This window comes from Convolutriloba macropyga, chromosome 15 (genome assembly GCF_964194025.1).
Source record: "Convolutriloba macropyga chromosome 15, txConMacr16.3, whole genome shotgun sequence".
Classification (NCBI taxonomy): domain Eukaryota; kingdom Metazoa; phylum Xenacoelomorpha; order Acoela; family Convolutidae; genus Convolutriloba; species Convolutriloba macropyga.
In genome coordinates, this window is record NC_134482.1 from 41,440,925 (window position 1) to 41,464,974 (window position 24,050).

Here is a 24,050-nt window from a genome sequence, read left to right on the forward strand (position 1 = left end):
ATCTGATGCAAAACTGTTAAGTCGTAGTGCTGTTTTGCTGGTGGTTGAGGTAGTTCGAGTTTGAGTTATAGTTTGGCTTCGTGAACGACGATTGTGTACTAATAATAGTTGCTAAATATAATTGTTGAACAAAATGACCAAATCCGTTTGGCTTCGATAGAATGTAGCATTAAATTTCGCTTGTCACACTATTCTAGTTTTAAGGCTTAAAATGACCTTGAAATGCTATTCAATTTGATTTCTGAGTTGTTAAGCTCAGCCGCAATATCGCCGGCCCTGTTTTCCATCGCGAAAACATCTTTTTCAGGTAGTACTGGGGCGAGCTTCACTACTGGTCTCTTGTACACTCCGTCGTTCGTTTGAACTATAGCTGATCGAATCACACCGTCAGACCCATCGATGGTCTCCGTAACTCGACCGAGGTTGTAATATCCACGCTTATCGCTGTCTTCGATCAACCAAACGAGATCGCCTTCTTTAAGGGTTTCATTCGCCGTAGATCGCCATTTTTGCCGATTATTCAGAGTTGGCAGATATTCTTTCCGAAATCTGTCCCATATTAGATTTGCATATGCTTGAGTTTGTCGAAATAGTTTTCGATGATCAACAAAATCTTCCGCGCATGGTAGGTAGGGTAAGCAAACGTTTCTGTTGCCAAGCAAGAAGTGATTGGGGGTCAATGCTTCTAAGTCATTAACATCTGAACTGACTGGAGTCAAAGGTCTCGCATTCAAAGTCTGTTCAACAATACACATCGTTGTTGAAAGAACGTCCTCGGTGACTGATCTGTTCCCCAACACTGCATACATTGCTTTCTTGCAACTTCTCACCAACCGTTCCCATACTCCTCCAAAGTGAAGTGCTGCGGGTGGGTTGCACTTCCATCTGATCCCTCGTTGAATTAGATGTTCTTCGATCCCTTCTTTGTTCCGTGCTGCAACATAGTCGGCAAACTCTTTTTCAGCTCCAACAAAATTTGTTCCGTTGTCGCTGATGATCGTATTCGGTTTGCCCCTTCGAGCAATAAATCTCATTATTGCATTGAGACAACTATTTGTGTCCAACTTGGGTACCACTTCTATATGCACCGCTCTCATAGTTAGACAAGTAAAGAGACAGCACCATCGTTTTTCGTTTCTGCGCCCAATCTTCACAATGAAAGGACCAAAGTAGTCAACTCCAACATTTGTAAAGGCTGTTGAAGCATCTAACCGCTCTTCGGGTAGATCTGCCATGACTGGTGCTATCGTTTGTGCTCTGCCTTTTCTGCAGGTAACGCACTTGTTCTTGATTGATCTTAAGGCGTTCCGTATGCCTAGGATCCAAATCTTCTGCTGAACAATGTTTCTTACATGCTCAGTGCCCTCGTGTTGATTGCCCTTGTGCTCGTTTCGCAAGAATAATTCAACCGCATGATGTTTCCAATGTAACAGTATTGGATGCTTTACATTGAAGTCCAACTGACTTTTGCCTATTCTGCCTTTGGCTCGAATAAGTCCTTCTTCATCTAGGAAGGGGGAGAATTGTAGAATTTTGCTGACTTTTGGAATTTCCTTTTCAGCTTTAAGAGATTTCATCTCTTCACCAAACTGTTCTTGTTGTAGTAACTTGAAGATTGTTGCTTTTGCTTTTTCTCTTTCTTCAATGTTGACTACGAGTGTTGCAGGTTTGTCTTCGTTCAATGCTCGCTGTACGTATGCCACTGTATTTACTAGTCTGTTGAAGTTACTGAAGCGTTCCCACTGAATAACAGCTTTCTTCTCTGCAGCCTGTATTATGAAGACTGATGAGGGCATATTCTCTTCATCTGATGCAAAGATTAGGTTCACCTCCTCCGGCCATTCACTTTCTGGTCGTTTTAACCAGGCCGGCCCAGTGAGCCACTCACTTCTTCTCTTGAGTTCTTCAATGTTGATTGCTCTGGTGCCAATGTCCGCTGGGTTGTTGATACCGCTGACATGTTTCCACTGTGAAACATCAGTTGTATCTAGTATCTCAGCCACTCGATTGGCCACAAACACTTGTTGTTTACGATGGGAACTGTGTATCCACTGCAATACGGTAGTTTAGTCTGACCAAAAACTGCAATTATTTATCTTCATTTCATGTTCCTTGACTATCTGTTCTTTCAACCTCACTGCCATGACTGCCGCTTGCAATTCCAGTCGGGGTATTGAAAGATGCCTCATCGGTGCCACTCTGCATTTTCCAATGACAAATGCTAAGTCAGCTGAGTATTCTTTTGGTTGTGAACGTAGATAGGCTACTGCGCACATCGTGTCTTCAGATGCGTCAGCAAACACATGAAGCTCAGTTTTATCCCTCTCTCTGTTGAAGTATCTTCTATCGATACTTGTTTCAGCCACTATTGGAAGTTGTTCTTTCCATCTCAGGAATTCTTCTTCTTCACTAGGCTCCACTTCGTTGTCCCAATGTTGTCCTTTCTTGGTCCAGATGCCTTTCAGAAGTCGTCTCATATGAACACTGAACGGAGCAAACAATCCGATCGGGTCGAATACTGAAGATACCAGTGACAGAATCTTCCTCTGGGTTATAGGGATTTGCACTTCCTTTTTGGTACCTCTACACACTTGAAGGCTATCATCACTAACGGTCCATTGTAGTCCTAGCACTGAAGATCCCTCCGTACTGGTTCCACATCGACTTGCTTCGTGTTGCTGATTGACTTCAAGTCTTCTGGGATTGCTTCGGTAACTGCACCATTGTTGCTTATCCACTTCTTCACTTCAAATCCATGTTGTGAGAGAAGAGGTTGTAGTTGGTTGAAAACTTCAATTGCTTCTTCCGGGGTTTCTAATGATTTGATGAAATCGTCCATGTAGAAGTTGTTTTGTTTTGCCTTTGCTGCAATCGGATACTCTTTTTCGTTGTCCAGTCCCACTCGATTGAGAGCATAATTTGCACAAGTTGGAGAACTCTTAGCTCCAAATACGTGACGCTGATATTCGTATATCTGAACAGGTTCGTTAGTTCTTGGACGCCCTAAGAATCTCAAGCAACTTCTATCCTGTCCGGGAACTTGCACTTGTAGAAACATCGATTCGATGTCAGCTGTCAGGGCTATTGGTCCTTCACGGAATCTGAATATTGTTCCAATCAACCCATGTAGCAGATCAGGTCCTGCTAGTAGCTTATCATTTAGGCATACTTCTTTGTACTTGGATGCGGCATTGCAAACACGTCTTAATTTGCCAGGCTTGTTCGGGTTTAGCACTGGATGGTGTGGCAAATACCATTCTTTCCCAAAGGTGCCTTTCACTTCGGACTCGTCCAATATCTTTACGAATCCTTTTTCTACATCTGTATCTATTGACTGTTGATACAAATTCTTCAGGTTTGGTCCCTTTGGAATCTTTGCTCCAGTGAGTAAAGCTGACCCAAGGCTGAGCTGTAGTTGTTCGGTAGGTTTGGCTCTGGTTCACTCCACAGCATTCCCACTTCGTGCCGCTCGCCTGTGAACTTCGTCGTACTCTCTAGCATCTTCTGTGCCTGCAGTTCCTTCTTTGACTGACTGACGACGTTGATTTTGGAAGCATAGGTTTCTATGTCCCACCAGGTTTGAATATTCTCTGCCACTTTCACATCTTCAGTGAAGGCGAAATGACAAACATTTTGTCTTCTTTTGCCCGTCATGGGTCCACTGACTACCCATCCTAGCTCTGTTAGAACGGCGAAAGGTTCACTTCGTGTTCCGATCTTATAGTCCAATGGGCGTTGTAGCTCATAAGCATCTTGACCAAGGATGATGCCAACTTCCATCAAGTTGAAGCTTTTGTTGGGTAAAACACTCAACTGATTGAAGCTTTGCTTCAGCTTGTTGTAGTTGTAGTTTGTGTTTCCCAAGGTAATTGACGGGTGTGCAAACGCTTCGATTGAATGCACCTTTGAATGTAGTCCCTTTATTTTAAGAGGAACCTTTTCTGTCTTCCGATCCTTCGTTCCATGTATGCCAGCAATGTTGAGCCTCACATCGGTGCCTTGGGCCCGTAACTTCTCTTGCACACTTTGATCGATGAATGAAACCGTTGATCCACTATCGAGGAAAGCATATGTGTTCAGCCTGTTGCCACCGCTCTGTATTGAGACAGGAACTATCTGAAGAAAGCTAGTAACTTCGTTACTCTGGTTGATTGTTGCTGCGCTTACGTTGACTGCATGATTGCCCTCGTCCAGTTGGTTTTCTGAGTGTAGCAATCGGTTGTGCTTCCTGATGCATCCATTGATGCCGCACGCATTGACTTTACAATCTTTGATTGCATGTCCTTTGCCTAGACATCCGTAACATAAGCGTTGCTTCCTCACTACTGCGTACCGATCATTCACACTCATGTTCCTGAATAGTGGACAATTCCCTATTTTATGAGTGCCATCAGCTAGCGGACAGTGATCACTTTGCGTTTGCTTCGTTTCTTTCACGTTGGAACTTTGACTGAAGTTCGACGTTTTCGAGAACCGTTTGTCTCTATTTGTGCTTCTTCGGTCTTCTTCTCTTCGCTCTCCCTTGAAAGCTGAAAACCCTTCGTGCACGAATGCTATCCTTGATAGCCATTTTTCAAACATAATCAGATCAGGCCAATTTTCATCTTTATCATCAACATAGAACCACCACTTCTCTTTGAGAACTTGGGGTAGCTTATCTACTGCCATATACAGAGTGGAGCTTGATTGCAGATCACCAATCTGCTTGTACTCTTTGAGCACATTCACAAAGTTCGAAACAATAACTGAGAAACTGATCAGACCTGATGAGTCGTGAGGTTTCACCTGACTTGCTTTGCGAAGACTCTCCAGTTGTGCATCAATGATCACATGAGGCCTTCCAAACTTCCTCTCCAGAATGCTCCATGCAGCACCATAGAATTGTCCAGAGTAGCCCATTCCAGAGATTGCTGACCTTGCCTTGCCTGTCAGTAGAGTTTTCAGATGGCTCATCTTTTCTGAGTCTGGTATTGGTCGTTGATCCACTGTAGCAATGAACATACTAGCCCACTCCGGCCATTCGAGGGGGTTCCCATCGAAGTTGTTCAACTTGAGCTTTGGTAGGCTACTGCTACCCGCATAACCACTGTTTTATCGTAACAGACCGGCTCTGGGGGAAACGTCCCGGTCTTCAACACTTGAGGATCGGTCTCGTGAACTGCGATATCGTGAAAGGTGACTATGCCTGTTCACTTCAGGGGTTACTTCGAAGCGAGCTGTTGGTCGTTCTGGTGTTAGAAGGTTGTCGATCCTGCTGGCCCAGTCAGAGACATCTCTCTTCTTGGGGTTCCAGTGGAAGGGTGATTTGTCTCGAGCACTGGTTGATTGGGAACGAGCATCATCGTTCTCTAATGCTGTTCTCTTCACTTTGCGCTCTGGCTCACGCTCTTCCTCCAGCAGTTGATGCTTGGTTTCCAGTTCCTTCAATTGCATTTCCAGCTCTAGCCTCCTCCGCTCAAACCGTGCTTGTTCGAGTCGCATCTTGGTTTCGAATTCGATATCGAATTTCTTCATCCTTTCCTCGCGCCTATGCTTTGCTGAAGATGTTTCCGAAGCATTCTCCGTCTCTTGGCCGCTTGCTGTTGCTCCATTTTGCACTGTTTGAGCAACTGGGTTGTCTGTTTGGTAGTTGTTGCTCTCGCTGTCGTTCACTGCTTGGGCTGCGTTGCTTTGCTCTGCATTCATTTCTGGTTGCGTGCCTTTGCTTATATATGCAAGCCAATGATAGTCCAAACTTGCTTTGCACTTCCTTGCTTCTTTCAGATGCTCTTCAACGAAATTAGCTTGATAGGGCACAAGCTTGTTTCGACGCTGCAGTTGCTTGGGTATTTCTTCCTCTAGAAGGTGAACAGTCTGTTGGTAGAGGACCTTTAGTTTGTTGGGTCGATCTGAATCTTCAATAATTTTGTAGCCAATCCCTGTTTTGGTGTTGATTTCTTCTAATAAATCTTGGAACTTCTTGTCGTACCTTTGTGCTGTTGATTGAAGCTCCTCTCTGCTGATTGTGTTAGGATTGCCTGATTGCCTTTTGCTTTGCTTGTTCCGTTTAAAAGGGTTAGTTCTTCAATGTAATTTGTGAAGTGCACTCGTAACTTTCGTTCTGCCTCACTGGCCTGTTGTTGTTGATTTGTTTGATTCTCTTTTGGGGTTGCCTTCGGCAATCTCTTCATCAGATTGGACAACAGTTTGCCTTCCAATGTCCGGGTCGGCGGACCAAATGTAACGGCTGCTCTCCTATCAAAGTCAAGGAAAACTTTACACCGCCCAGTTCGTTTCAGCGGTTTCAAATCTGTCCGGATATTGTATTTTTTGCAGTTAACTTTTGTGAACTGTATTATCCGCTATACTGTAGACTACCGTTGCATTACTTGTTGCTCAATTACTCCTGCTAACTAATCGCTCAGCTTTGCTGAATAACAAACTTCTTTCTCTCAGAATAACAAAATAATTCAAATTGAAACAATCAATTTTTGTTGAGTTCTTGGTTAATAACTCAAGTTATAATTCGAAATTGCAAAATCCCCTATGTACAGCACTAGGTAACTGCCCTAGCTACTGATTAGGGCAAATAATTCCGGTCTCCGATTCCTTAATGTTTTCGGAGAGTTTTTCCCGGTAATCAAAATTTTCAAATGTAACCAAATTCGCACTTTGTGCTTCTCAGCGCACTCAATTGCTCAATAACGCAATCAGTGAACTACACTAGGCTTCGTTAAAGCCAGTAAGAGAAACTGACTTTATGCTTTGCACAAAGTTTCTCTTACTTAGGAACTTTGTTCCTCAGAAAGAAGGTTTTGAGAATATCAAAGTAAATTCTCTTTTCACAAGTCAAAGTAAAGACTAAACTGTACAATCACTAATATGATCTACAGAAACAAGACACGATAACCAGTAGTTTACCGCTCAAGAAAATGTGCTTCAATACGCACTGTATGTCAGTTTAATATGACCAAAATTGCAAGTTTCTTCTGATTCTTGGTAGTTTTTCAAGCTCTTTTTATGCTGCTAGTCACGTGGATTTACATGTCAAATTCAACTGTTGATTGGTTGTAGATAATAATGTCGACAGAATGTGAACACTTTTCCATAACGTCACTTTTTCAGTGTAAATTTGATGTCATGGGAAATTTGTTAACCATGTAGAAGTTTTGTCGAATATTCTGTGTCAATAACAGGTTGATTCGCAATCCAATCGCAAAGAATCTGATGCAAAACTGTTAAGTCGTAGTGCTGTTTTGCTGGTGGTTGAGGTAGTTCGAGTTTGAGTTATAGTTTGGCTTCGTGAATGACGATTGTGTACTAATAATAGTTGCTAAATATAATTGTTGAACAAAATGACCAAATCCGTTTAGCTTCGATAGAATGTAGCATTAAATTTCGCTTGTCACACTTTTCTAGTTTTAAGGCTTAAAATGACCTTGAAATGCTATTCAATTTGATTTCTGAGTTGTTAAGCTCAGCCGCAATACTACTATAGTTTGTTGAGTTACTTTGTTTAGTTGGTTGAGTTCTCAGAAGACTTTAATTTATTTTCTGAGGACGAGATACGTCAAGTAGCAATCAGAAAAAATAATTGGTGTCATTAAGATTTGTCAGGTTTTGGTCAAGATCTGTCAAGAAATCTTCACCGGGCATGTCTCGTCAAGGTTTATCAAGGTTTCAATTCACTCGATACCTATAGAGGACATTTTTAACCGTACGTGTAATGCTATATTTTATGAAATAGTGGGTAGCCCCACTTCTGATTAGACTATGCAAACCATAATCAGCACAAAACCCTAATAGTTTGTAGTTTGTTATCACATGGAATATCAAACAAAAAAATTGGACCTGTTCTGTTTCCAACCCCTAAAGTTTTATATCCCCCTAATTACAACTTATATGTTTTTACATAGCACGTTACTATGCTACAAAGAGCACAAAAATGGGGCGCAAAATTTACATGCACGCTAAACTGGGCGGGCCGATACATAATAGATCCAGAATTTGTTCGCTGAGGCAACAGAAACTATAAAACGAATGTTTTATATCTGGGCGCAATAAAAAAAGCCCCATTTGCGCGCAAGATTCATGTTACAGGTCCAGTACAACGAGACTGCATGTTTATATGTGATCACAGAAATCGGATTTGGAGCTCCCCCTCTTATGCAGTTCCCTGGTTCAACATCGCGACATGGTGCGGTAATAATTTACAGTACCCCCCTCCACCATACTTTTTGGATATGATTTATAATTTCACAATTTTTCTCGTTCTATCAAAGTGTTAACCAATCAAATCTGATCAGTTGCTGTTTCAGTTTAAGAAAATCTAAACAGAGTTTGTTTTGATGTCCGAATTCAGATTGAGATGTTTAAAACTTGACGTAAAAAGTCTCAACATTTTAGAAAAGCGTAACAAATTTTTGGAAAAATAAACTTTTGAGTGATTTCAGGTATTCATTTGCCATATGTATTACCGCCACAACCGGGGTTGCGGCCGCTAACATTTACATTCCAACAATTGAAAACCCAGTTGACCTTCGGGTGGTTCAAGTGGAACATCATGTGCAGAGACCAGCCGTGGATCTGTCAGTGAAAAAGAATGAAACAGTGATGGAATTTTTTAAAATTCTGTTTATTTTAAATGTCTGAAAAATGAAAAGTTTGCTTTTAATCTCTTCAAATTTCAGAAAAAAAGTTTAGTCACAGTTGAGTATTTTAGCATTGAGTCTTTTATCATGACTCCGTAATACAGAATACTAATTTGGAATCGTATTAATGAACGAAAAGATCAGAGGGCACATTGGCACATTGGGTGTTTTGTCATGCATCCTCATTTTACAGCGGACATAGAAATCTAACCAGTTGAATTAATCCGGCACACTAATAAAACATTATTGCAACACTTGTTGAACATTATTGGGTCAATAGCGAGACAATATTGACCCATAAAAAGAAAGACGAGTACTCTTAACTTGAGTTTTGAGTGCCTGCCTAAAGCATTAATTATATCATTAATTTTATAAAGGATCATTAAGGTTATTTAAATTTGGTTCTTGACTCGAGGTTCTTGACAACGCTAATACCTAACAGGTTCCTAATTTCAAAGCATCCTGGGACAAAACTTGTAAATTCTGAAAATATACATCAAATTTTTGAAACAAATCATAACAAACACAAAACGTGAAGAAACCCAATCAGTTGCTAGCTTGAAAAAATACTGCTTTCAAAAGTTTTTTTTGCTTATTTCGCTTGTTTCCTGCGAAACCAAAAAGAAACGCAACGATTTTTGTCTGCGACAAGCTATATACTCTTGGAATGTTTTCGATGCAACGGTCATTTATTATGGTGTTAAGTTGAAATAGGGAGGCTGTCCTCTTAAATCTCTATTTTCTACCAGTTTCCCGCTGCAACTTTTAAATCTTATATCGTTCTATCCGCAATTGAAAAACTTCCGTCAGACGAGGTTTTCAGCCATGACGAGGCTCTAAAGGCGTCAAAAAAACCTTAAGAATTTTAGTTTCAAGAGTACACGGTCCGGGTAATTCAAAATTGCCGGATATCCTGGAATGGGGTAGACAGTCCAAGACAGATCTAGGTCAGACGGCCCGTACCAAACTATCAGTCTGTTCGGTTTGGAACCCGCTGTCCATCATGACCCAGGTACATGTTGCTCCTATCTGCATTGGTTTAAAAGACCTCATCTTGGCATAATCTAAATTGTGTAGTTTTAAAATAACATAGAGTAAAATTTATTTAATCATAAGCTGTTTTGAGCGCAAAAAGGGGCCGATCAGAGGCGTTTTCACGCGCACATTAGTCTTATCAGATCCGTTCAGTCTTATCAGAGATTAATCAGTCTTCAGAAATCTGATCAGTAGCGTCTCATTTTGCTACAAAAATAATTTTTTTTGGTTGTTTGTAGGTATTCATTTGCCATATGTGTTGCCACCACAACCGGGGTTGAAACCGCAAAAATTTACATTTCCACAATTGAGAACCCAACTGACCTTCGGATGGTTCAAATGGAACATCATGTGCAGAGACCAGCCATGGATCTCTCAGTAAAAAAAACACTGAAAAGTGATGGAATTTTTTAAAATTTTGTTTAATTTTAAATGTCTGAAAAATGAAACATTTGATTTTAATCTCTTCAAATTTCAGAAACAACAGCTTATTTGCAGCGTAGTGGCCAAAAGTTATATGTGCAAAAATATTGAGAGGAATACTCGGAAAAAAATTACGCATTGTTCGATTATAATTAATTGAGATTATTCTAAAAATTTCTTTTTAGCAAATTTTTGAGACAATACGCTAATTTAAAAAAAAATGCCTAAAATGTTTTTTTAAAAAAACACGCTTTAAGCAATGCATTTAAAACTGATCGTTGAATGAGCCGCAAATAAACTGCTTTACTTATCATTTTTCAGCATTCTGCTAGACGCCTATTCGACTAGTTCGTGAGATTTCTGTGTCAAACTACCAGGTCTCTGACAGTAGTGGCCAATTTCAAATGAGCTAGGCATCACTGCGCAGAATTTTGTTAATTGATGAAAGTTTCAGACATTGAACCACGAAAGATTGAAGAATTGAAAGGCTCAATCGCGAAATATTTTTTGTTTAGCCAATGACTTCTGCTAAAAAATGATATGGTTAAATCGGCATATTCCTTGACTAACTGTAAGGGTTAAAAACTACTTGCAATTAATTATACTGAAATACTTGCAATTGAGCACTGGTAGACCTGTTACCAGATGGGTCACCTTGCCAAAGTTCTGAAATCTAGTGGTTAATATAATTACTGTTATATACGGTTTTAAAGATAATTTTAAGACCGCTAAAATGCTAAAATCGATAAATAAAAACGTTTTGAAAGTTTTGTTGACGATTTATCTAGTATTTCGCAAACTTTTTCTAATTTTGTTCTAGCTTGTTCAGTTTTGTCTAATTTGATTCAAACATCTTGACAGGCATTTTGACTTGGACATCTTAGCAAGTCTTGCTTAACAACTTAAAATTCTGGGACAAGACCTAATTTTAGACGTGCTTGTCTCGACTAATCGTTGCATTTAGGTTGCTAAAAAAGAATCTTGATCATAGTTTTGAATCAGTACTGATATTTGACTTGCACTTATACGTGCATAGATATTGACATGCTTTTCAGTCTAGCCTTCCCTTTTTATTTCAGACCACAAAAAAAAATTTAATAATACCATAAAAATAACAATGCTTGAAAATTGAAAATTTATCGACACAACCAAATTTAAAATTAATAGAATTCTTTTTGAAATCTGTCCCAGAAATGCCTCAAAGTGCTAATAGTAATTGATTTAGACTTCAATTCCAATATTTATTAGTTTGGTTTTCTCCCAATATTATTATTAGGGATTTTGTAGACACTGAAAATGAGCAAACAACGCAAACAATAAATGAAAATTGTAGAGAATGATTAGGAATTTATACAAAGTGAAGCCTGCATTAAACCTATGGAATTTAACAACAGACTTCACATAGTTCACATCTTATTCAGAAAAAGATAATTAAAAATTGAGAGCCTGAATTTATTAAACTTAAAATAAATTTGGTAACTCTTGATATTCATGTTTGCCTGAATAGTCAAAAAGCAATAACAAATTTGATAACAATTCAAAAAAAAACATTTTTCGTTCGAAATTTTTTCATAAAACGTCAGTAGTGGAGTAGTTTATTTTCATGATCAAAGATTGTCGGTCAATTCAATTCTTTTTAAAATATTTGTGAGCACTTGCATGTTCTGGTTGTTCTGGTTTTTTCCCTGAAAATTTATTAAAACTTAGTGGAATTTTTTTGAAAAGTCAATTGCTGAACTTTATCTAAATTATCTAACCTGCCCTCACGGCACAACAAGGAAAGGAAAACTTTTTCTCGGAGAAAAACCTAATGCAATTTATGATTTTTGAAAAATTTTGATAAAAAACAGGTCTCTGTTGGGTTTGTATAGTTCAATAATATTTATACTAAAATTTAACCATTTGGGTTAATTTAGCATACAAAAAATAATTTTAATTGTTTTGCGTAGTTTTCATGTTATTTTTTTTACCAGTGAAAATCACATTTTTAGGAATAAAAAATGCGCATTAAAAGTTTTTGAGATTAATTGGCCCGATTGATTCAGGCAACGACTAGTAATTCAGTTGCAATTTCTCGCAATTGTTGTGCTTCAAAATGAACTGTCAAATCATTTGGCCGATCAAATTTTGTTATTTGGCTCTGATTCTCATCGTTTTTCAATCCCGTTCCCGATCTGCTCTGTGCCCTATATCTGTTTCAGAAGTTCTTAAATCAATGCTATTGTCAAAAAATGACCTGGTAGTAAATCTCGATAGCTACCAGCGAATTAATAAAAAAAGAAAATCTTTTCAAGTTTATTTTGCAAATTAGACAATTTGAGATTTTTATTCAGAATTTACCAAACAAATTGGCGAAAACCGATGTTAAAAAATGCTTTAAAAGGTGCCATATTTTACGAATATATCATGGTCTGCTTTTATAACCTAAAGACGGAAACAGAAGATGAGTTAAGTAGTTTAAAAAAGTTTTGAATAAAAAAGAATGATTAGTTCGATTTTTTTGGAACCAAAATAGTCCTCTCAAAAGACCAACAAATTTTTTAAATCAGAATTGACATGAATAAACGATAAAAGTAATTAGAAAAAATGGCAAAATTAATTTTGTTTTTTGATCGTTTCCTTCCTTTTCAAATGGTCAACGAAGCGCGGGTTAATCTATTTTAGATACCTTGTTTAAGATTCTAAACAAATTTGTTCAGTTGGGGCAGAATTTTGATAGATGTTCTGTGCAAGATATTTAAAACTTCATCAATGGGATTCAATTCCGAGACTCCCCGATTTTTGCTCAGAGGTGGTTTAAATATAACAGAGATCAATGAATGTTGCTTTGATGATTTAAAAATAAGTGTTGACAGAGAAGCCTATTTTTTCACACAAAAGTTATCTTGCACGATAAAACAACACTGAAAGGTTTTAAATCTGTGTCAATGAATGAAAGAGAATTAAAAAGAAGTACAAATTGCGTGAGACTATTGAGCAAGTAGCTAATGTAAAATTATGTCCAAGAAACTACGCAGAACTTTTAAGTGAACAAAATTTGCTAACAAAAATAAAGTAGAGGCGAAGTGACTCCTTTTTTACCTAAGATAAATATACCTCAATGTTAGGTAGAGAAAATTCTGCATTATCTTAGAAATGAAGCGTTCATATATGATTCGCCACACTCGTAATTATCTAAAACGCTTTTAGACAACAAATGAAGCAAAACACCCTTCATTTTTGAATGATAAAAATTTTTTTCATTGTCTATGACTATGAAGATATCCGAACAGAATTTTAGGGACTACGCGCCAGCATATCAGCATATGTTGCATGTAAATGCACATCAATTCATTACCCGGACCTAATTGCTAGCCCATATCAGTTCTAGGCAAGCCATATTTTTTTCAGTACTCTGAACGTCTAAATGCAAGTCCTACGAGTTTTGGCCCAGACTGGGATAACTTTTTCCAAGTTGATTCCCGAGTAAAAACCAATTTCTTAATATTTTTTGCTATAAATTTCAAATTTGGAAAAACTTTGAAGCTTGGCTCAATTTTGAAGCTAATTTTCACCCATTTTTGCGGTGTTCCTCAAAATTGATACAAACTGATTCCAAGGTCTGCTAGAACACACCGTGGTTCACAATGGGTCAGTTCAGGTGTTTCGGGGCTGTCTTAGATTTTTTATCCGACAATTTAGACGTAAACGGTGACCAATACTTGCATTTAGACTGCTAAATTTAAAAAGCTTCATAAAACTTTATAATAGAAATTTTCTAAATTATTGAAAGTATAACTTTTCTATCAACACTTAAATAACAGTTGATTATGATTACAGTTGATTATTATTACTTAAAACAATGATTACAAAAAACGTAGTATAACAATGTGTCAAAATTCGATGAAAAGCTCAATCGTTTTAATTTTAAGGAAAAGAGGTGGGATGTCCTAGCAAGGTTATGTCGTCTTCAACCAACCTTTCTTGAAGAATTTTGAATTTTCTCTATAATGTCTACATAAAAAATCTATTTTGCTCAAAGTAAATGACAAAAAACCCAGCAAGTTCGTACCCAATTTGGTGTTTCTACCAAAAATTTTATCAAGTCAGGTTCATTTTAACTTACTTAGTTTCTAGGATAAGAGCTGTGATGCTCTAGGGAGATTGTATTCCATTTCTTCCCGGGGAGAATTTGATTTTTTTATAACTTAGTTGTAAGATATCAAGTTCCTCAAAGAAGGCGCAGAGACCTAGATTATGTTTCTGCCTCTTTTGACCTGGTTTTAAAATACCTCTTTTAACCAAGATTGTGACATGGTTTTTCAAATTGATAGCATAATAAGTTAATTGCAAGATTGTTTGCTCTTCCTGAACTGGAGAATACGGTTCTTCAGCAATAGTAGTTTTGTATTGAGCAAATAAAATTGAGGTAAATATATTCAGAAAGTCGAACAGAAGTTTGGGTTTTATTAAGATTAAACTTTAATTCATCATCTGGACGTTAGTTTCAAGGTTATGAATTGAAGTGAAGACCAAATGTCAGAAAGAATAAAGGAAACCTATATATGAAAAAAGAATTTTCCTTGACTTTTCATTAAAAATCAACGAACTTCTGAGCAGTGTTCAGATATATTCAATTCAAAATTCTGTAAACCCTTACACGTGGGAATTTGGAACAGAAATGTTTTTCAATGTTTTGGGTTTCAGCAGTTTTTTTGTGAGCTACTACCAGCACGCGTTCAAGGAATTTCATTAATTAGATTTTTAATTAGCTTTCGGGATGAATAATCTTAGTAATCATATAAGATCATCAGTTGTTCGATACAAAAAACGCAAACATTTTTAATTAAGATTTTGCAGTATTTGTCAAGATGCGTTTAAAACTGTGTATGAGCTGACGAGACACTTTAATAATATATGTATCTTTAATAATATCAAAAAATCAATATAGAACAATACTACACTTTATAAACTTTTTTTTGAGATTTGGTGCTTCTGTTGCGTCCGCAAGGTGCCACATAAGGAGCCAGGTTGGCGTGTAATGAAAAAACAAACTTTTGATAAAAAATGACAGTTTGCAATTATCTTCAGTTTTTCACCCTTTGATAAAACAAATTTCAAAATTTGTCAAACTAAGATTTGTCAAATTAATCGACCTCTAAGATATAAACAATTTCTTTCTTATCTCTGAAGCTTTAAGCAGAAGCCTTGACAATTTTCAGTTTCTACCCAAAGTTTTTATTTACTAAGTAATTATTTACTAATTTATGATCTCTAACCTTGGTATGGTTTTATAGGTTTCACTAAATCTTTTACGACTTATGAAATCTTTTTCCCATAACTAATTTATAATATCTGATTAACAATAAATTGTTCACTCTTTAATACTTGCTTTTTGGTTATGCTGAAATAAAAGCAACTGATTTGTACCAACTCAACTATTTTAAACTGAAGCCAGGTTAAGTCAGGCAAAACTAAATCTGTGACAACAATATTTTTATATGGTTTTCCGAAATTTAGTGCTTCTGTTGCGTTAACAATGAGCCACGTAGGAGCACACTGGTGTGCATGAAAAACCAAGCTTCTGATAAAAATGTTAGTTTTACATCATGGTAAAACAAATATGCATTCAAACTTTCTACAAATTTTAAAGTTTTCCCTTAATTTCAAAACTGGTCAGAATCAGATCGACCTCTAAGATGACAACAATTTCGTTTTATCTGCGAGGCTTCAAGCGAAAGCTTTTACAACTTTCAGTTTGAACACATTTTTTTAATAAGAAGTATTTTATGATATTTGATCGCGGTATGGAATTTTAGGTTTCAATAAATCACTTGTGACTGAGTAAGATTATCACTCGGGAACATGAATATTTTGGATGGTTACTATGACCTTTCGACGGAGAATAGCCCATTGGTAGCAGACCCATTAGGCGCAAGTCACAGTTAGTAAAAATTAAAACAAATACTCAGATAATCAATTTTTTGCTCATTTACTATTTTATGTGTTTTTTGTCTTCTCTTACTAATGATGAAAAACCGAAAGAAAATCAAAGATAAGTTTAGCTATGAACATAGTCAGATTCAATTATTTATGGTTTTATTGAGTTCTCACCTTTGCTTTTAAGGCTCCATAAAATGGGAGACATAAATGACGATCAGGATTTTGACCAAAAATTCACCGGAAAAAAAATTCTCTAAAACTATGAAGTTACCTTTTTTCAAATTGACTTTTTAAAATACAAAATGGAAACAAACTTTTGTTGAACGAAAAAAAAACCAATTTAATTTTTTTGGAACATACAGAGATTTAGCTCAACATGGTGCCTATTATAATTAAAGCCATTATCTTCATTTTATTATCTTCAAATACACAGTCATCATTTCGGCCGAATTGGGGCTCATTGCTTTTCATTCTTCCGAACCAGATCACAGAAATTGGGCGAAAGTGTGCGAACAAAAGGTAAATTATTTCGTTCTACTTTTATCACCCCAATTAAGTTAACCCCTTATTCTTTATAAATTTTACTATTTCAACCCTATAACATTTTACTCCGCTAACTTTTTTTAACCCCAATGCACATTTCTCAAACTCTCCAAATTTTTGGTGAAATTTTTGGGTATTAATATGAGTATTATTTTGTGATTTTACACAAACCCTAAGTATCTATTATTGTAAATGTTAATTGTACAAATATTATAAGAAATTAAATCTGATGTGATAAGAAAGTACATTAAATTAATGGAAGTTTGACTATTAGGTTTGAATGTATTAAGGATAAAAAAGCGCGATAACATTAGTTGCATTCAATAGATTTTTACTCAATATTGAGGTTAAAAGGAATATGTTCAAAAAGGTCCCCTCTTTGGCATCGTAGAATCAGCAACTGTTATAAAAACAACCTCTGAACGGTTTTTGTAACCGTTGAGATGAGTTATAATAGTTAATCAGCTCACTGGAAACCTGTGGCCTTTCCGATGATCGCCCGCCATGAAATTATAGCCCCTATTATGTTATGTTTACAAGGATTTGGGGGGGGGCTATAATGGGAAAGACCCGAAACCTGAACAAACGTTGACATTTCTGCATAGCAGCAAGAACTACAGCTTAAGCAACCAAATGTAGCAGTCGAAATACTGAATGTGCACCTCTAAACCAACCAGGGACTGAGAACACACCAATCTCTTTTTAATAGCGATAACTCCACTTGTAGTCAATCTATTCAATAGTTGCACGATGTGTATACTTATGACTCCGGTGTTATACATTATCTCCATATTAATTGATAATCACCTTCAGTGTTTTACAGAGTCGGTTAGTGTGAGAGAACTAGGTAAACCTACTTCACGCGCAGAAATCAGTAGCCCTAACTCTATATACCTTAAGGCTCTAAAAGGAGCCCACTTCGGGTAGATCATAACTGGTGCGACCAGTGAGTTAACAAACTTTAACCGTAAAAAGAACTCATATAAAAGACAACCCTTCCTTTTTAAGAGAAATTTAGAGCTAGCTTTTACACCTCTAAATCTGTACAAAAATTTAAAATTAAGTGTACACAAAATCGCTAGAAAAGAGATAGAAGATTTTAACCACCTAATAAAAACATACATGAGCTTAGTACAAGTTGCAGATTGACAAAAAGGAGAAATGCTTAATACTCTTACACATTTTTATGGTATAAAGATTGCTTCTGGAAACGTCTTGCACGCCATATTATCTCAGCCACAAAATTAGCAGCCGGAAAAACAAGCAACGATTTGACAAATTGCCAGAGCTCCTACAATATGTTTACGATCCAAATCGGTTTCTAGAAATTTTCGTAACCATTACAGAAGAATCATATGAAATCATAAAAAAATAAAATTTAATCACGCGCAAATCCAATTGAGGAATCAAAACGCTGAATACCAACCATTAACTTTTACAAATATTACAGAGAACACAAACACATCGTTGGTAGCACCATCAACTGAACAAAACTTAGATACTATATTAAACTCACAACCAATGGATACAAAGCCAAACGAAACCGCTGAAACCGACTTTAAATCGACAGTACTGGTTAATGAAACACTTTGTTCGTCTCGTAAATTAATTCCTCTAGATAGATTTAGAAAATAACAATAATAATGAAGATACAAACAGTAACAACAAAAAAATATATATGAGAACTATCAAAATCAACAACCAAAAGATTTGATTGAATTAGCACAAGGTTCAGATCAATTAAACACCACCCTGCAATTTTTACCTAATATAATACGCCACTACTTCGTCTACAACGACAAAACTCGTTTTATTATAACTCAAAACCAGTAATTTTGAACACTTTCGCTAAACTTTTCTCTGCAAGCAATCAAAATATACATCCAACGCCACAAAAATTATTAAACTTTGTTTAACAACTTAAGTCACAAAATATTCAACCAACAACAAACGCTCCCAAGCCATATTACTTCCAATCAGCTTAAACACAAACACTTTCACCGGTTATAAAGATAAACGCGAAAATGAAAGACCCCTATTTAGGAGGCTCTGTACCTATGCGTTAACCTTTGCGACCGTTGATTGTACTGATTCAACTTACAGTACATGAGATAATCTTAAGGATATCATAGCAAACATGATAATGACAGACAGACCAAAACAGGTCTATTCACCGCATCATTAGCCATGGATTTTTAAACAAAAGCCATGATACAAGCAACCTTAAAAGGCTCTGTACAACCGTGGTATTCACAATTACCACTCGCAACCATAAAAAAATTGCAAGCGTTTTGCCGGGACTTTCAAAAGACATTTGATATCCAAAGATGGCAGACAAAAGCGAAATTATTTTTGGAAAACATAACTCGTGCTGTGGGCCATTAAATTAAAGCACTAGCTCTTCGAGTTGAACAAATGGCCAGAAAATCATGCGTAATAAACGCTCCAGATATGAGAATTGCACATATGAATGACGCACTACTTGAAGCACTAGATCCACTACTAGCACTGATAACTCTAAAAAGATAGATGATCACAAATCAACAGCATTAGAACCCCAACCTTTAATTGCACAATTAGTAGAAACGATACACCAAGAAGATATTACACGAGCACACATTGTTTGACAAAAAGTGAAGACAAATTGCAGTCTTTCATCATCAGTAAAAATATAATCACTGAAAGAGTTGATCTCCCAGTAGGTGGTTTCTGAACTATGGAACAACTTATAGCCTATGGGATCGACGTAGTGCGGCTTAAGAACTCAAAGGATCTAAATGTTACAAGAAAATCACAATTTTTAAAATTTCGTAACAAATGCTTACGATCAGGTTACAGTAAATCCACTTGCACTGATGAAAGGTACACAAGCCGCTTGATAAGTCCAAATTTCAACAACATTTAATCAAGCTATGATAGGAAACAAAAAAGCTCCTAATAAACAGTTCACCTCAAATAGTATGACCGATAACCCACTACCACTTACTTATCGCTCAGGAAGTAAGAGTAGGGATAATCGAGACACTTCTCGACACAGAAGCCCCAATAAATTTTCCATTACCAACTCAAAACCATGTTACGGAAATAATAACTTCAAACCACCCACCAGATTGGGTTCACCATACCCAAAAACATCACCAAATTTTCAAAACAACAAACTACATAACAATAATAATAATAATAATAATAATAATAATAATAATAATAATAATAATAATAATAATAATAATAATAATAATAATAATAATAATAATAATAATAATAATAATAATAATAATAATAATAATAGTAATAACTGTACAAATTAGTCAAGCGTGCAATCACGTAATTATAACCCAGATTGAAATCGTTCTAGACCACCATTCTCAAGAAACCGCGTTCTAACAAACAGAAACTCAAAATGTCTCCAAAAACACAGTGTCTTGATTAACATTTTAATGATTTACACCTGGAACTAAACCAAAATACACACGCCAAATATTTTAACTGCCAAGAACAATGTAATACTCTCACAGAAGAATACATCCTTTCGACGTCATCTAAAATTCATATATGTGTATAACCCCTAACGTTATATGCAAAACTGTCATGCAATCATATTAGAACAGTATCACCACGACATATCGAAAAAAACTTCTTGATAGATTCAGGAGCTACAATAAATGTACTCAATTTTGACCACAGAATATTACAGAAGGAATATTTAAATTGTTCTCTTTGCATCAAAAAACACTAAATTGCAATTACAGCGAACATTAAAACTCGATTTTTATGCGGATGAAACTGACACCAAAAAAAATTTTTTCATTATCTTTCCATATTTCAGACACTAAATTTAACATTTAAGGAACACCATTCATAAATTGGTCACCTTTTACACTTGAATCATCAACAAAACCACCACCAACCTATTCACGACTGTTGTTGGACACGACTCTTTTTTCGACCACATGAACATCGTAGATTAACCTATTCGCTTACTGTAAATGAATAAAAGTATCTACGTAAATTGACCCTAGCTAATTATATCAAATTTATCATTCATTCCACTACATTAAATATGTTCTTCTCCATAAGGTCTATTGATGATTCAGAATATCCTTTTCAATTGATTATACAAATCCCAATCCTAAACCATATACTTACACTCATTGAAGCACTTATTGGATATGCAAGACGATCTTTCACTAATAGATTTTCAAATTACAAAATATCGTATTAAGGGACTCACAGAATATATAGATGCTTACACGGAGAATTACTTAACACGTGGTACGTCAGAGACAACTGAAAATTATATTGTATGAAATTAACGAAACAACAAGAGCTAGAGTATAAAGCACAGCAAAAAAATTTAAACATACCATTCGAACCATCTTTGCTCACAAAACAGAGAGAACTTTTCTTCAAATGTTTAACTTTGAGCACACAAAACTGAATCAAGAAAAATTTGAACAGCTAGCTCAACTTTTGATTCACCATAAAAGCTGTTATACAAACTTTAAATTAGTGCTGTGGATTAAATTGGTAGAAATAAACCTACCCCTGAAGACTACAGCAGTCTTCAAGAAAGAACGTGCTACACGTATCCCTCTACAATTAAAAGATTGAGTACAACAATTTCTCGATGTCATTACGCACTGTGACATATATGCACCTGTTAATACAGATTTTCTAATTACAGGAAAAACAATTTTCAATTCTGTATTATTAGATAAACAGAAAGAATCACTAAAAAATGTATTAGATGCCCGTCAATTCAAAACAGTGATTGACGAGACATAATTTAGCTGGCCAATAGAGCCAATACACAATTAACTAACACGGATTAAAGGACCGTTTCTCTAAATAACCGATATGAATAGCGCATATAGCAAATTCTCACTAGATAAACCTTCACAAGGGTTAAAAAATTTTGCCATTGGAAGACAACAATACTGTTTTAAACATTTCTAAACTACCCATGCGCCAAAACAAGATCATCACGTACAAAGACGATGTCTTTATAAAAAACTACAACATAACAGACACCACAATTTTACAAACCAAAGACAGATATCATCAAATTCTAAACAAGGAAAATCTTAAACCTGCACCAGACAAATCCTTTTTCTTTTTAAAATCAGTAATAATATTAAGACACCAAATAAAGATGATCACATTTACCCACTTAATTCAAAAATTGACTGATTTCTAAAATTCCAACCACAAAAAAAGAAATACAAAACTAGATCGGATTTCTCACATTTAACTTCAAATACCTTTATAACCTAAAAGTATTTTTATAATTATTTTATCTCCAACTCTGCGATACAAATGGTTTTAAATGGACTCCAAAAATACAACAGACTTTTGATACAAAAAAAATCTTACGGATGGCACACTCGCTCTTGCTAATTCTATATTAGAACGACCATTCTATATATTATGCGATGACTCAAGTTGTGCTTTAGGTGCTGCATTGTTTCAATGAAAACAATCGGGTAAATGGAACTAGTATCAGCAAACTCAAGATTTTTTTCCACAGCCGAGGTCGACTCTCAACCACCTTACGTGAATGTTTTGCAATAGTTTACGCACTCTCCGTGTACAAATTCCATATACAAGGGTCAAATCACCATATTTTACTATATACAGATCACAAACCCATGCTGTTTCTCTTCGCATAAAAATTAAACCCAAAACAGAGTTTACAAATTCCAGCTTTTTCTGATGTAATTTCCAGACCTTCAAATTGTTTCGACAGAGGGGAAAATCCTTTCACTTCTAGATTCATTGAGCCGCTCACTGAAGTCAACAAGACAGGACGACTGTCATCTAAAAAATGTAGAAATACTAGAATCAATTATGTTTTTCATAATACACAACCAACAAACTCCACCGCTACACTACCGCTATGCCGTATCAAATAATGCGTATCAAACATAACATCAGAATCCAATGTAGAAGCAACACAATTTCCTGTATAGCTCAAAATAAATAAGAATTAGTTGAGAGTACAACTAGAAAATATGTTCAACTTCCTGATTCATTCTACTTTTAAATGGAAAATTCTTTTTTACTTTTACATGGAAGAAACGGAAACGGCGGAAAAACCGCACTATCACCTCCACATTAACAGTGAGAGCAAATAGAGGCTTTTTATTATATTATTGCCATTTCTAAGATATAAGCAAAAATCAATCAAACCAATTACTTATTACATCCAAAAAACAAAATCTCCAAAAATCTGCCTACCACTCTTTTTTTTTTAGCAACATTTCATAAAGAACATACACACAATCTCTCAGGTCAACCTGGCCGTGAAAAAACTCTTGCTAAAATCACTGCAGTTTACCACTTTACAAACATCAGATCATGGACAGAAATTCTAACTTAAATAGAACAAAAAAGTTTCTTCCCCATATGAATTTGTTACCGGTGTTAAACCAAAGAAACCGATAATGTTCAAATTAACTTCCACTACAGATAATATCTGTAATTATAGGCCTACTCAACACTCTCCGTGTAAATCGTTACTGCAGCATACTCAAACTGATCTGTTAAGTTATGACCCACAAATTAAAAAAAAACTACAGAAAGGACCTTACGCACATTGGTTCAATAACAGAGAGAAGATGTGTAAAGTCAAATGCAATTATTTAAATCAATTTAAACACCATGGACGATTTACAAACCGCTGTTTTTTTACGGTCAAACCACTAATAACTTCTTATGTTTTAATTGTAAATAAAGCCCCGCAGGTAGAAGTGTCAAAAATGAAACCACGAAAAACTGGTCCTTACAAAATAATAGATACCCCCTATGGTGAAATAAAAATTAAAGGACTTTTCAGGACAAACAAATAGTTGGCTATTGCATTAATATTGTCCCATATTACCCAAAAGAACGCTTTGTTCAATAACAGATAGAGAAACTTTGGCCTCACGAACGACAAGCTATTCACATACAAACACTTCAATATAACTCTATATACACCTTCGTCTTTCGATTTACTTGGCCTGCACTCAAATGGAACCTACACAAAAATACAAAACTATCTTCCTCTACAACGAACAAAAAAATCCAGACAGTTCTTTCACTCCTCTCACCCCTTGACTTGGAATATTGACAAAGCAATTACCCCAATATACCTATATTTGAGAGCTATTTTCCCAACTAATACTTCAGCATAATAACAAAACCCCCTCCATTAGGAAATGCAAAAAAGGGGAAAACAGACCATTCACAGCGACTACAAAACAAAATAAATAAACCAAAAATTATGTTATCAATCGACCCATAGTTCGGTATGGCTCAATCAAATTATCAAATTACCTTAACGAGATATGACTTGGTAACTTTTGTTTCTTCTCGAGAAAAAGTCACAGTCAGACCGAACAGTATCGCCTAAAATCACTTCACAGTCTTTCCTGCATACAACTCAGTTGATCTCTCTCTCTCTTCTCTCAAAAACTTCTTCCTCTAAATCTCAACAACAACTTAAATATTCTTCTT

General features: G+C 36.0%; 1 protein-coding gene across 1 annotated transcript in view; it reads left to right on the top strand.

Moving 5' to 3' along the window:
- Nucleotides 1-8,653, top strand: part of LOC142354368 (uncharacterized) — a 26,450-nt gene extending 17,797 nt beyond the window's left edge. Inside the window, exons 4-5 of the mRNA XM_075406641.1 lie at nt 8,080-8,176; nt 8,433-8,653. Of these exons, the coding sequence (XP_075262756.1) occupies nt 8,080-8,176; nt 8,433-8,575 (240 nt within the window). The 3' untranslated portion in view covers nt 8,576-8,653. The remainder of the gene's footprint in view (nt 1-8,079; nt 8,177-8,432) is intronic.
- Nucleotides 8,654-24,050: the final 15,397 nt, after the last annotated feature.